The sequence below is a fragment of the Tetrao urogallus genome, assembly GCF_951394365.1.
Source record: "Tetrao urogallus genome assembly, chromosome: 19".
Classification (NCBI taxonomy): Eukaryota; Metazoa; Chordata; class Aves; order Galliformes; family Phasianidae; genus Tetrao; species Tetrao urogallus.
In genome coordinates, this window is record NC_136832.1 from 6,335,334 (window position 1) to 6,349,971 (window position 14,638).

Here is a 14,638-nt window from a genome sequence, read left to right on the forward strand (position 1 = left end):
CCAGTGATAAATTCCAGGGTTGGAAAAGTTACCGTACTTTTTTTCTTCCTGAGGAGTCATTGTGTGGCTGCTTATTGTTAAGATCTATCCTTTTAACAAGGACCAAGTTGACCGCACTCTTGGTATTTTCATACTTAAAGGAGTTTTGTTCTTGAAGTGCTGGAGTTGGCAGAAGGAAAAAAAAGATGCCATGAGAAATGTGTTCCTGCAGTTATTTTAATGTAGTTTATGAATCATAAATCCCACAAGCTTTTTGCAGTTGGGAGGAGGGATGGAGATGGTAGTGAAGCCCAGTGTCGGAGCACTGAGTTTGTCTGCAGTTCTAACGTTGTGCATGTTGTGCTTTTTACTTGACTGTGGCTGGGTAATCTGATGGCGTTTTCCTGGTTCTGTTTCATTAAAAGGCAGATTGGGAGCGGCGCAGAGAAATTTCCTTACTAGATGACATTTCATCGCAATGTCCGATCGTTTGGGGCAAATAACCAAGGGAAAGGATGGGAAAAGCAAGTACTCGACTCTCAGCCTGTTTGATAAGTATAAAGGAAAGTCAATAGAAGCTATCAGAACTACAGGTAAGGAGCACCTTCAGGAATCTTCTGCGATCCTCTAAGCTGTTGCAGAGCTATTTATGTTGGATAGGATGCCTAATGGGGAGCAGCAGGGTTACTGAACTGTTGGTATCTAGACTTGAAGGAAAACAATTGGTTTTGCTACTGAGCTGCTGTTATCTTAGAGTCATGGAGGAATTCTGGCAAAGCACCTGGGAGACTGCGGGCCTTTTCTTATAGCCCATGTCCGTGCTATGAATTGGTCAGGTTGCAGACCTGTTGTTGTAGAATAGGGCAGTTAAGCTGATTGAAGTACCTTAAAGTGGTCAGAACTTGTGTGCTGAGGGTTCACAAGGAAGAGCCTGTGTTAGTTTTGCAGTGGAAGCGTGATCAAAAAGAGGATGGTGGTGTGGAAAATAAAACAGGAATGGGTTATCTGGAAAGGCTCTGGATTTGATGCTTGAGTAGAAAAACGAAGTATCAGCTTAGTAAATGCGACTTGATGAGTAGAGTTGGGAGAATCTAGACCTCAGGATTCCTGGGGTAGATGTCCGGTCCATCCCAAGAGATGGGCTTGGTTGGCTCTTTTCCCCAAGCTGTGAAAGTGAGAATCCTGCCTCTGTTTGAAATGGAAGAGAAGTATTTACCTGCACCATTAGCTGAAAGATTGGGTGTGTTCTTTAAGGAATGATTACTTGTCCTCCTTCCCCTCCATTGTAGGTTGCTGCCTATTAGCTGTCTGCTACAATACATGGCTGCTTTGTGGTGATATTGAGGGAAATGAGCTTACTTTTTGTTGACTGTCAATTTTATGAATAGCACAGTGGTTCTGATTATTGTACAGTTCTTTTAGAACACCAGTTGAGATTACTGAGCTAGCAGGATATAGCCAATGTGTGATTTCTTGTGTTCCCTTCTCACTAGTTATTCCTAGACATGGCTTACAGAGTCTTGGAAAAGTTGCTGCTGCTCGGCGCATGCCACCTCCTGCAAACTTGCCTAGCTTGAAGTCTGAGAACAAAGGAAACGACCCCAACATCGTTATAGTACCCAAAGACGGTACAGGATGGGCAAACAAGCAGGATCAATCAGACCAAAAGAGGTAGGTAGAACTGCTTTTTGCTATGCTTTGTCAGGCAAGTGGCAGCAGTAGTTTTGCACTGCTATGCTGTGTTGAACTTGGAAAGATCAGCTCTGTTTTTCAGGACAGTGCAAAACCAAAAGTAGCTTGATATTTAGCAGCTGTTTTATTGCCAGAGTTGTTTGTTGTCTTGCCCTCCTTTCAGTTTGATCTCACCTCTGCTGTTCTTTCCCAGTTCCAGTGCGACGGCTGCACAGCTGCAGGAGTCGCTGCTGCAGCAGGGTTTGCAGAAATCTGTCTCCAATTTACAGAAGCCGACACAGTCAATCGCTCAGGAGGTAGGCACAAGCAGTCTCTGTCGTTGTTTCCCCTGTGCCCAGTCAGCTTGAGGGTTTCCTTTAATTGTCTCTGTTGCCATGTGCAAGTAAGAATTGGCAGGCTATAACTTACAGAACAGCTGCTGTGTAATCAATTCTTCTACAATTGACTCTTGACTCCAAGTTGCTGTGCCTCAGGAATGCTGTGCTGCAGTTACAGTATAATTTTGTGAGCATTACCTCTGTACCTTTCAAGTGTGTGGGGAAAGTCTAGCTTCCATCTAAAAAGAATGGCTGGAATGTGGGATGGCTGGTTAGCACTTGTAAACCATTTTTCTTTGGGTCTAATTCAAGTGTCGCTTGGTGACAACAGATCCAGCTCTTGCTCCCAGCCTGATGAGACTTGATAAGAAGAGATGTGGTCATGTGGGAGAAGTAGCCAGTGTCAGGACCTGAAAAAACTACTGGCAAGTAAGAAAGCTTCCTCAGAGAGTGCAAGGACCTGTCCCCCTGTGCTGTGGATCTCATACTTCCAGTTCTAGCCCTAGAGGTTCAGGAAAATTAGGACAAGTTATGATTTGAAGAGGAAGAGAGTAGTTAATGCATGAGAAACAGGATAGCCTTCAAGTTGAGGCATAGCATGGAACAAATCTGGAAGATTAAGACCTCCAGTTTGGGAAAATGCAACAAAACAAAGAGAAAGCTTGATTAGAGGTAGGAAAGGAAGAAGAATGGTTTGAGAAGATAGTTGGTGGAGGTGACAAGAGTACAGAGTTAAAAGGCAGAGCAGAAGAGTATTTTCAGTGTAGCATCATAGTGCACTGGAGTGGGGTGCAGTTGACTTAAGCCCCAGCAAGAAACTGGGGAGACCTGTGGTAGCCAGTGGCACCTCGGTGAAACCTGGGTACCTGTGGCAGGTACTACCCAGGAAGTGAGGAGTAATTAACTTATCTTTGAGCATTTTGTTCGTTTGTTTTGGTTTTGTTTTGACTTCATTGTATTTTCAGAGTACAAATTCAGTGCCAGGTGGACCAAAGTCATGGGCACAGCTGAATGGAAAGCCAGCAGGACTAGAAGGTGGTGAGTATGATCAACAGAAAGGAAGCTGGATACATTCTTCTCTCAGGCATGAGTTGGGTTGGGCATCTTTCTGCCCTCCCTGTCTAGACTGGTGCCTAATGGCACACAGCTGTGTTGGTTACAGTGCAGTGAGGCCACATGAGTCCTGTTTTGAATCTGCATAGTTTGTTGGCTGGAATGGTGCAACTGTGTCAGTTCATGTCTGTCAAGCGCAAGGCACAGCTTGAGCAGAGCATGGCCTGTTGGTGCTCTGAACCAGAGTGCCGGTGCCATCTTCCTCAGTCCAGAGCAGTGTTGAAAAAGAAGCAGAAAAAAAGAGTGGAGGAGGAAGGGGGTTGGATTAGGAGAAAACAACACGTCAGAGGCTGGAAATGATGGTGTTTCCATGGCTGGTAGCACGGGAAGCCTGGCGTAGCGAGGTGGTTGGAATAAGCCTGTAATGGTTAATGTTCAGGGAGGCTGTATGCATTTTCCTTTGGTGAAGGGACTGTGGTGGAAATGGCACTGCACTGCTGCAGCATGCATTTGCTTACACCTCAGCTGATGCCTGATGTCTCCCTTGGTAACTGCAGCTTACCACTTTTGCTTGACTAAGGATCCTGGAACAATGTTAATAAAGTTTGCTTGACTAAGGATCCTGGAGTTACTTGCCTTCAGATGCATTTACTTCCACACACAAGGTAATTTCTAGTACTACCATTAAAACTGGTGAGAGTAGCAGCTCAGTTCCAGAGTTTAATCTGGATAGACTGGAAGCCATGAGACACCCGGTGAAACTGCAGTGGTTTTTCTTCGTTTTCTTTTTTTCCCCAAAGAACTGAAATAACCACAGATTGCAGTAATGGAGGGAACAAGCTTATCCTAAATTGGGTTGCTTAGTGAGAGGGTGTTTCTCAAAGGTGAAATGTTAGAACAGAAACTTGTGCTTGCTTGCAGTTGATGGACAGTGCAAAGGCTGTTTGGTTAATTGATATGTTTTTTAGACTCTGCAGACCTCCTTCCTGTGCAGTCCTCTTGAAATTTGATTTTCTAACAATTTATAGATTTTTTGAAAGTTCATTGTAGGTCAGTCTTATCGGTGTTCTTATCGAAGTCTTATCAGTGTTCTCAGTTCAAGAAAAGAGCTGCATATGTGACTAAAGAGCAGCTTAACTAGAAGGTGATTGAATTAAAAGCATCAGAAATCTGGCTAAAAGGATTTACCGGGCCACCCCATTCATGCACCTCTTTTCTGGCAGTGAGCAGTTATTTTTCTAGTAGTACTGACAGAGAGGTGTTTTGCTGTTGGCTCTTCTAGGTGTCACTGCTGTTAAATCTTTCTCTCTGAGAGGGGCGTATCTCAGACTGCTGTGATGTAGTAAATTACAGATGAACTGCTCTGTGCCTGTTTCTTCCATTGAAGGGGCATTTCCAGGGAGGGAAAGGCAAAACTACGAAAGAAACAAACCAATACTAAAACAGACACCAAACTTTTCTCAGTGTGATGCTGCCTAGGATTACAGTGCAAATTGTTAATGCCTGCCCATTAACGGTCATTATATTGTGTAGCCCTACCCACAGGGAAAAACTAATGCTGCCTAGGGATTGGGATGGAGGAGTTTGTCGTGAAAGACAGTTAAATGTTGTTAATGTTCTCATTGTTATTCTAATTCGTTAGAAGGCAGTAGAAAAGATGCACTCTTAACACGTGTCAGCTGATGTTATACTCGGCAGTTGGCAGCATCTTGTCTGGAAATCTTCAGGAGGGAGATGTTGTGCAGCGTGCAGATTCCAGAAGGTGCAGCTGACTTAAGCCAGTCCTCCTATCTTTGCCCCTAAAGAGTCAAGATTAAACTCTTTTGTTAGGTCTTCAGTAGTCACTGCTGATGCTTCTAATGAGATTATTCTGAAGGAGGATTAGCCAGGTAACACAAAGAAACAGAAGAAGAGTAATGCAAAAATGCAGACAAATTCTTTTTAGTCAGTGTTAACAAATTTAGGAGAACTGCTGTGTTTTGTTTTCCAGTCAGTGCCAGATCTTCATAAGAGAGAGAGCTTTCATTTTAGGGTCGCTGGTGACTCAGCAGAGCAGTCTTCCAATGACAGAAGATGAACCTGGCCTGCTCTGGCTAGTGATCTGCATCTTAAGAATGCTGCAGCGAGGAGGAGGGCTGGGAAATAGCATATAGCACTTAGTCCTTATCTGTGGACTTTCACCAACTCTATTGCCAGAAATCTTAACAATAGAGTTCCCCAGTGGAGTGAGATTTGAGTAGAAGCCTGAATAGAAGTGTCAAAACCTTGATAAGAGAATATCATTTATAAGTCATCTTGCAGAATTTGTATTCCTGCCTCAGTGTGAGTTTTGTGCTGCACAAAAACAAAAATTGAAAGCTGAGAAAGTTTGCTCTGACTTTGTTGAACATGAGAGATCAAGTGAAAATCTCAGAAGTGTGGAAGTATTTGGTGAGGATGTCTGTTGTAGTGTTGGTGACAGTTTCTGAAAGCATTTTGGATGTGATCTGAGGTGCAGATATGTTAGCAGTTTGGGCTTAAATTTGCTGGGTGCACCGATTCTTGGGAAACGTGTTTTCAGGGTGATCTCATAAGGGAGCTGGAAGAGTGGAAAGATCTGAGTCCCACACTTACTTGTCTGACAGGTTCAAGGGCCTCAAGCCGACTGTTATCCTTCTCTCCCGAGGAATTTCCGACGCTGAAAGCAGCTGGCGAGCAGGACAAGGTTGGCAAAGAAAAGGGCGCCTTAGATCTGTCGTATGGGCCAGGACCAAGCCTCCGCCCCCAGAGTAAGTGGAGATGGTTTTTTTTGCCTGACTCCAGCTCAGAACCTGAATCCCATAGATTTGTTTTGGGTGCCATTTCACAGTCCTGTCCAATATTCTGTCCCTACTTTTGTTGTAAGCTGGTGTTGCTTAGCAAAGACTGTGGATTTGTATGTAAAGATCATGATATTCGGTGCTCGTGTTGTATCTTCCAGTCTGCTAATATGGATTGTAATATACCATAGTTATTCATTAAAACTGCTGTGTATGGAAGTAGGGAGGGTTGGCTTTGTTCTGCGACTTCTAATATAGTGATGCTGCAAAACAGGTATCTTCCCTCAGGGTAAGGGAGAGTTGCAGGTGAAGTGAGCGTGTGGTTTAGTTCTGTCTCTGAGTGTTTGTGTTTGATCTAATTGCCTTTAATTTTGCAGAATGAGGACTGTGGAGATGGGTGGAGGAGTTCTGGTTGAAATTGAACCTTATTGACAAATAAGGACACCACTGGTGCAGTAATTACCTAGCAGCAGCTGATGCTCCTGGTCTCTTGGGAAAAATAATGTCTGGAAATTTTCCTTGGTCCCTGATGTTTTTCTATATTCTCAAGTGTAATTAGGGCTTGACCAGAGTATTTCAGTGTTGTGTTTCTGGTGAAGTGACCGCATTCACAAATGTTAACATAGTTGTCACCTCCTTTCCAGATGTCACAAGTTGGAGGGAGGGCGGTGGGAGGAACATCACCTCTGCCACATCTCTGACCGCCTCCCCTGCTGAGCTGGGCAGCAAGACCTCTAGCACTGGAGACGGAGCCCCCTCCTCAGTGAGTGCCAGCGATGCGAAGGAGCCGTCCCTCCGCCCAGCTCAGCCTGTCCGCAAAGGGGCTTCGCAGTTCATGGGAAATGTCTACCAGCCACCTACGTACCATGACATGCTACCTGCTTTTGTAAGTTGCACTTCTCACAAAGCCCTGTTATGTCTTTGATTCTCGCAGTGCCTATGTGTGTTGAGAAAGTCAGCTAAGATAGCATTTCTCTAGTCTCTCAGTTGGTTCCTGGAACTTGCTCAAGGATCCTTCATCTATTTTTAGCGTTCCCTATTGTATGTTTACCCTTTCAAGTTAGAGTAGTGTAGCACTTACGTGCTCCAGGGAGAAACGAAACTGCTGTAGTGTTGCTCAGCCCAAGGAAAAGTTCGTGCTTTTCTAGAGCTGGAGAGGTAACGTATCTGTTAGCCAGCCAGACACTAAACATTTGTTTTAACTTTGCATAGTTGCAACTGCTGTGCCTGTGTGTAATCTAATCTGGGTAAGCCTGCTTGTGGCAGTGAAAATACAGGCTCTTCTGTTTTGTCTTGTTCCAGATGTGTCCACAACAGCCATCCGAGACCCCTGCACCATTGGACCGAGGGTCTTTCCCTGTTCCTCAGCTTCGGCTTGAGCCCCGTGTCCCTTTCAGACAATACCAGATGAATGACCAGGATGGGTAAGGTTGCCATGACTGTCCCACTTGAGAGGCTTGGTGTGTGACACAAGCCTTATGCTTGCCGTGTGGGTGAAGTTGTAGGTAGCCAGAGAAAATCCAAGTGGTCAGTGCTTTGCTCTAATTACAGCAGCACCTGAAATGTTGCAGGACACTGAGCACTGTGTGCCTCTGGAGCAGGTAGATGTATAAAGTAGGTGTGTGTGACTGTGGACTGGAAGGTTTGCAGCCCTAGGAAATGAGTACCGTGTAGATAGTGAAGAGAAGTTTTGCTGAACAGGGAGAGATACTCAAATTCCTTCTATGTGCTTAATAGAAATGACTGATTCACTGTTACAAAGTCAGCTACACGTTCCTTTATGTCTGACCAATATTTTTGCATCTCCCTGTAGAAAAGAGAACAGGCTTGGCCTGTCTCGCCCAGCACGTCCACTTCGGCAGCTGGTAGAGAGAGCGCCTCGACCCACCATCATCAACGCAGAGAACCTGAAGGGGCTGGATGAACTAGATAACGATGCGGATGATGGATGGGCAGGTAAAGTACCTCTGTCCTTTAGCTTCGAGCAATGACTTGGCAGGTAAAGCAAAGTAATTGCTGCTCCCTGCAGCGTGGAATTGCCAGAAAGTTCTAGTGGCTCTGTTTCACTATTGTAGAATGGATGAGGGGAAGGAAAGGGTGGTCAGTGCAGCTGTTAGGTGCTCTTGGTGTACATGATGACACAATGGATCCTTCTGATCCTTCCATCACAGTACTATAGGAACTGGATCTGAAGACTCCTAAAAGCTGAAAACACCAAGCAGCAGTAGGGTACAAGAGCAGTGGAGAGTTAGTCCTATATTTGCAGTTACGGCGATGTGTAGTTATGCAGTCTAGCTTGATGGCTGTCTCTTTACTTGCAGCCTTCTTCCCCAGGCTGTTTACAGCTTCTCTTTTGGGACCAACCTGCTGTTTAGCAGTGTGAGTTCTTGGTAATCATATAATTTCCAGGTGCTGGACATTTAGTTTTCAAAATAGCATTCTATTTCAGCGCCAGAAAAGTCATGAGCTTTTTGAGGCCAGGTTTCTTTCCTCTGACATGCCCCTTTTCCAATTCTGCCTTCTCAGGCATTCATGATGAAGTGGATTACTCTGAGAAACTGAAGTTTAGTGAAGATGAGGAAGAAGAAGAATCTCTTAAAGATGGACGGCAGAAGTGGTAAGAACTGGCTGCATCCACATCCATGAGGTTGATTTTCCCCCCCCTGCCTTACACTGAGATTTTTGTTGACTCCACATGCCTGTCTTTGAATGGACCTCAGGGCTGTGCATGGGTCATGGAGCTAAGTGCCAAGTGTCTCACCTTTGTCAACCTGCACAGCAGTGATGTAACTCCTAGAGCACCTTAGGAAGAAAAGCCCATTGCTTGGACTGGTGTTTCTGTTTAGATCCTTTGTTTCTGTTACAGTCAGTTGTCATTGCCGCTTGATGAGGAAGTCTGCAAGTGCTTTTTGAGGCAAGTTGGAAATGTAATAGCAAATCTTTGGGTTTTTTTATGACAGGAACAGCTGGGATCCCAGAAGGCAGCGGCAGTTGTCTATGAGCTCCGCAGACAGTGCAGATGTCAAACACACCTTGGAGGAAGGAAAAAACTGGAGCGACTCAGTTGGTTTGTCCCGATCAGTCCGGAAAGTGCAGGATTCACAGCAGCCTCCAAGGAAGATCAATGGCTGGAACTCTACGTCTGAATACCAGGTAGTTTGAGCTCACGTGGGTGGGCTCGTTCTGTTGAGCTAGTGGATGTGACATCGGTGTCCTTAAAAGATCTCCCAGACACTACTGAGAATGGCGTGTTGAGGAATTTCTCAATTCTTTGCTTATGTGTACTGCACTGCCACTAGCAAGAGAAAATTGAAGCTGGTGCCACGCAGTGGGGTTGTCAGACAAAAAATGGAAATACTAAAGTAGATAGCAGTAACTCCTCACTGAAAGGGGATTTGTGTGCGTGAGGATAGGGAAGGTGACAGCTGGCAAGAGGGGATTTTTCCCATCGCGGGATGCAGAGCTCGAGGTAGAGGATACATTTGAGTCATGCTTACTGAGAAGTGTTTTTCCTTCGGCAGAAGCCCTCACAGGGAAGTGCTCTCAGACAGCAGTCCCTTGAAGATAAAGAAGAAAAAGTGCCAGTGAGACAGAAGTTTGTGCACTCTGAGATCTCTGAGGCTGTTGAACGAGCCAGGAAGCGACGGGAGGAGGAGGAGCGGCGAGCCAGGGAGGAGCGGCTGGCAGCCTGTGCTGCCAAGCTGAAGCAACTTGATCAGAAATGCAAACTGGCTCAAAAGAGTGGGGAGACCCAGAAACACACAGAGAGTGAAGACCTGCGACCCCCAAACACAGAGAAAACTGCTGTGCAAGAAAATGGTCATGTTTTGCGTAGAGGTACAGAAGCATTACTTGCCTTGTAAAAACTGGTTTTCTTGCTATTGTGCTGATATTTCCCTTGAATTGTGAGGGAGTTCCTGGGAGAGGGAGCATTTGGGATGGTGCCTAAGAGATGAGCTGCCTCATGTATTCTGTGGAGATTTTGGATTGATGATGAGGGTTCGCTTGAGGGGAGATGAGGAAAAAAAAAAAAAAAAAAGCAACTTTGCTATTAAAACAAGCACAAACTTCTTTGGTTATTTTAACCATGCTCAATGAGCTGTGCTGTCAGAGATCTTGTTGGAATGGGCCTCCTAGAATTCTCATGGTTGGATGATGCTATTTGTGATGAGGCCACTGATCACAAAATCATTTTATTGGGAAGTGCTGACAAGTGTAAGGAGTAGCAGAGCAAATGAACTTTGTTCCACTGTGCTGAAGCAGAAGGCTGATAGCAGAAGGGAATCTCAAAATCTATCACTAAAACAAGAACAGTCAGGGCAGATCACAGAGTGTGAGGTGCTACATGTGACTGTAATAAAAGTTCAGTTCAGCCACAATCAGGACAATCAGTTCAGCACACAATCAGGACGTGCCTGCAGTTTGATATATTTTGCTATATGTGGTGATGTACACACAAGCTGTATCATGGGCAGGACTCAACGAGGCTTGTTTTCCTCTCTCCAGCAACCCCTGAGTTTCACACACAGGATGTCTCTGGCTATCTGGAAGAGGAGACTCCTGCCCCAGCAGCACCCCAAAGCAGCAGTGAGGAGGAGCTCAGGGAAGCTCCATCCCCAGCACAGGAATTCAACAAATACCAGAAGTCTCTTCCTCCACGATTCCAGAGGCAACAGCAGCAGGTAATAGGTGTGATACTCCTTCCCCACTTCTTTGGATCCCCACATAACAGTTGTCTGTCTGATTTTCAGTGCCATCAGTGTTAGGTAACCAACCAATCCTTGGGCTGGGAGGTGACAACTGCTGGTTCTCCTCCAGCATTTTTCCCTGTTCTTGATCACAGATGTTGACTGTGTAACATGTGTGAAAGGGCTCTCTACGTAGATTACATGATTTTTTTGCCTCGTGCTGGAGCTGTTGTAACAGCTAACAGCTTTCTGTGACTGGGGAGAGGCGTGGGCAGGCCAGGTTTATCACTTGCCTGGGAGAAAAGTAGACGCTGCTGTCAGAAATGTCGACTTGTCTGGCACTGTTGTCTCTGCATCTCCTGACAGTGTGACATTTTAGGACTGTGTGGTGTGTGGCAGAGCTCTGGTTTGCAAATGTGTGCATCTGCTGAAAGCCAGAGACTTTCACCCTTCTGTGTCCAGGGTTAAAAAGCAGCAGTGGCTATGTTGGTACTTAAAGATCCAGCAAAGTACCTAACACTTTTGGCTGGTAGTAAACCTGGTGAACACCTGTTCTTATTCCATGGCACAGGATAGAAGCTGGTGCTCTTCAGCACTGCTGCAGTGACACAGTGCTGAATATGCAGCTAAGGGAAAGGAAGATGATTTATTTGGGGACCAGCCGTTTGCACTTGATGTTATATTGCTGTATGCTTACCCTCCTGGGTGTGGGTAACCATTCGCCTGCCAGGGTCAAACTGTGCTTAAGTTGACAGGTGGTTTGACCTCTGCTTCTGGACTGAATGTGAGTGGTATAAAGTGGTATCCTTGTTCCACTTCCTCCTGCAGAGGGAGGGGATTTTTTTACATCTGCTCTAATTTTCTGCTTGATCTTTTTTTTCTGTGAGCTCTTGTTGATCATTATTTTCTTTGTACCTCAAGTATGTGTTTGTTTCTGTTTTGTTTCATTGACAGTTCTTTCTGGGCACTGAGAAACCTGTCTGAATTGCTTCATGTGACTTACCTCTTTCTCAGCTTTACAGTACTGTATATGTCGTGTGTGCTGTCCAGCTCTCCCTGCTGCAGCAAGCCTCTCCCCTTAGGGCAGCAGCAGTACTCAGGCTTGTGATAACACAGAATTAATTGTCAGTCTTGATAGAATAACCATTTGAAATATGATATTATCAACTGCTGCAAACCTTAGCGAGGAGGTGAAGATTAAGCTTTTGCTTGGAAGCTTAATTACTCTCTTGGCTATTGCCCGTGACATTTTCATGAATCAAATATGCAGAAGTAAATGTTGCTGGTGTTGCTCTTTCTAAGAGATGCTCTGAAGCTAAAATAATTGGGTGTCTTTGCTGTTGCACTGTTTAATACCTCAGGTCATTGTTACTAGAAGAGCATTAAATTTTCATTGTGTTTTCTCCCACCCTTTGTGCTGTTAGTATGTATGAGGCAGGCCGTATTTTGGGTGGCTTGTATTGCTGCTTTTGTGACAGTGGTTTCATGAAAGGAAAAAGTTAATGCCATCAGTGCTGTCTTTTATGAGATACTTTATCCAGGATCCTGGAAGAGTAGGAACTTAATCTTTGTGTTTATCTTATTTTTCTCTCCAGCCATAATGGCTTTCAGATATCAGTTTGCCTCTTGCTCCGTATTAGGGATTGCCTTTTTGTAAACAATTACTGTATTGGACACTGTGAGCTCAGTAAGAAAAGTGTGGCAAGCCTAAGGAGTAAACAGGTGTATTTCCTGTTAATTAGAGCCGTTTGTGTTTTGAAAACTTTCTTCAGTACTCAGAGTTCCTTTCAAATGCAGGTTGTTCTTAGACCTTAGGCAATAGTTAAACATTTAGTCAAATTAACATCGTAACACTCCTCATCTAAAGGAAGGTAAACTGGCCACATGGGAAATGGAAAACAACCTGGTGGTGTCAGTCCATCTCCGGAGGATGCACAGGAAATACTGTGAAATATTAACAGCTCTCCTAATTCAACTTAGAATGTTCTTATCTAATCTGTTTGGCTAACATGAATAGGACTATTATGCACACATACTAAATAACTTACAGTGGCATTTCCTTCAAGGAGCAATGTCTTCTGAAGTATTTAGTTCCAGTTAAGGGATGATGTTTGACAGGAAACTGTCCTATATCTTATGGAAATGCTGAGAAAAATAGGAACTCCTGTCTTGAAGCTCATCTCTTCTATTTGACTATGCAGTGGGCTCGTAGTGATGACCTGATCTCTTGGCTGCATTTATTGTGTCCTAGGTAGTTGAAGAAAAACAGCACTTGCTGCATTTTCAGTTTGTGGCGAATTGCCTGTAACTGCTCTACCTTCCTCTCTGAACTGTTTTTGAGCCTCACACAAAGAATGCATCTTCTTTGGTCTGGTCAGGTTGCAGCTGTGGTTTTTTTGCACCATGACAGTTGATGTCAAACGGCCCATTCTTCCCTGCAGGAGCAGCTGTACAAGATGCAGCACTGGCAGCAGCAGCAGCAAGTCTATCCTCCCCCATCCCATTCCCATCGAACTTTCTACCCACCGCACCCCCAGATGCTTGGCTTCGACCCTCGCTGGATGATGATGCCCTCTTACATGGACCCTCGCATGGCTCAGAGTCGCACTCCTGTGGATTTCTACCCTTCAGCCCTTCACCCTTCAGGTGAGATATTCTCAGTGTTTCCCTTTATCATAGCAGTTGACTTGGTCCAGTATCTGGAAAGCTACTCTCAGACCTAAGACTTTGGGAATTGATTTTCCAGATTTTAGAATGTGAGGATTGTGTTACAGTCTTAAAAGTTCTGCAAGTGCCCAGGTGCTCTGTGTCCTCAGGACTGGTATTTGAGGTGGTTTCTGGTCATGGGGGAGGATGATCTGTTGAGGTAGTTTTGGCTCTCTTCCCTTGCTGTGCTTCATCTGTCTCACCTCAGCCCAGACTTCTTATCCTGTCTGGCTGGCTGCAGTAAACCTCTAGGGATGAGAAAGTCAGTTGTGATGAGGACTACTGGCGAAACAAAGGAGCTTAGGAGGGAGAGCATATTGCCTGTCCATCTCCTGCACTGCATTGGGGTATCTTCCTTAGCAGCTGTGGAGCCATAGAAGGTATAAAGGTAGATCTTCCCTTTAGAAGAGGAGGATCGGTTTGGGAATGATTGGCAAATGTCCTGGGGAAATCTGTAGTTTCTGGGTAGGTGCTAGAAGCACAGAGCTTACCTTGCTACTGATCTTGAGAGATAAGAATATAAACACTAGGGTGTATAAATTACTCCCTTGAGTCTGTGGCTTGTTTTCATAACCTGCTTACTGCCAAGCCTGTGATGGTGTGTAGTGAGCAAGCTGGTTTCTGAAAGCTGTGTCACCTGCTATGTCATTCCAGGTATATTTCCCAGCTGTGTATTTCCCAAGTGCAGGCTTCTCTCTGCAGAAAGGTTTCCATGGCTGCAGTCACCTGCAGTCCAGGAAGGAAGGGGAATCAAGCTAGTATTAGATTGTTAATTCTTCCTGACAGTGAGACTGTAGTGTTAACAATACAAACTCTGTCATGACCAGGAATTATGAAGCCCATGATTCAGCAGGAATCCATCGGTGGGAACAGCCTTCGATCTGAAGATCAGAACTGTCAGGCAGGTCAGGTGGAAAGGAAGGCTGCTCCCATGGACCCTGTGCCAGTATGGGGCCAGGAGAGCTATGCATCTCTGCAGAGCAAAGGGTACTCCCTGTCGCATCAAAAGCAGTCTGACAACATGACCATGGAGGGGCTGCATGCCAGGTGAGTGGAGATCTCCCCCATCCTCACACATGCTATGGTGGGAGGCCATACTGTCATAAGAGGCCATTTCATACTGAAAAGCAGGCTTAGAGTTGACCTAAAAGATGTCAAACAGGACATTGTACTGATCTGGTAGCACCTTACGGTCAGTTTTTCTGGCTGATGCTAGTCCAGACTGACCAGCTTGGAGCCCTGTGGGGCTGCCTGTTCAATAGGAGTTGCTTGTCATTTGCATGGATAGGTACTAAAAATGGTGAGTCAAAAATTCTTGTCATTTCTGGTTTGTCTCCTAATTCTTTTGGACTTCCTGAATTCAGTTACTTGTTGGGGGCTGCATTTCCCTTTATTTCTTAAGTTT

General features: G+C 45.1%; 1 protein-coding gene across 2 annotated transcripts in view; it reads left to right on the top strand.

The window, feature by feature from the left end:
- Positions 1-457: 457 nt before the first annotated feature.
- The window catches only part of PRRC2B (proline rich coiled-coil 2B), a gene marked incomplete at both ends in the record, with an annotated part of 30,532 nt that continues 16,351 nt past the window's right edge, over positions 458-14,638 (top strand). For both annotated transcript variants that reach the window (XM_079544767.1, XM_079544768.1), the window contains 14 exons: positions 458-572; positions 1,473-1,650; positions 1,865-1,967; positions 2,954-3,026; positions 5,666-5,809; positions 6,484-6,725; positions 7,142-7,263; positions 7,653-7,795; positions 8,366-8,456; positions 8,800-8,992; positions 9,361-9,676; positions 10,346-10,530; positions 12,969-13,173; positions 14,061-14,280. In XM_079544767.1, the coding sequence (XP_079400893.1) occupies positions 458-572; positions 1,473-1,650; positions 1,865-1,967; positions 2,954-3,026; positions 5,666-5,809; positions 6,484-6,725; positions 7,142-7,263; positions 7,653-7,795; positions 8,366-8,456; positions 8,800-8,992; positions 9,361-9,676; positions 10,346-10,530; positions 12,969-13,173; positions 14,061-14,280 (2,330 nt within the window). The remainder of the gene's footprint in view (positions 573-1,472; positions 1,651-1,864; positions 1,968-2,953; positions 3,027-5,665; positions 5,810-6,483; positions 6,726-7,141; positions 7,264-7,652; positions 7,796-8,365; positions 8,457-8,799; positions 8,993-9,360; positions 9,677-10,345; positions 10,531-12,968; positions 13,174-14,060; positions 14,281-14,638) is intronic.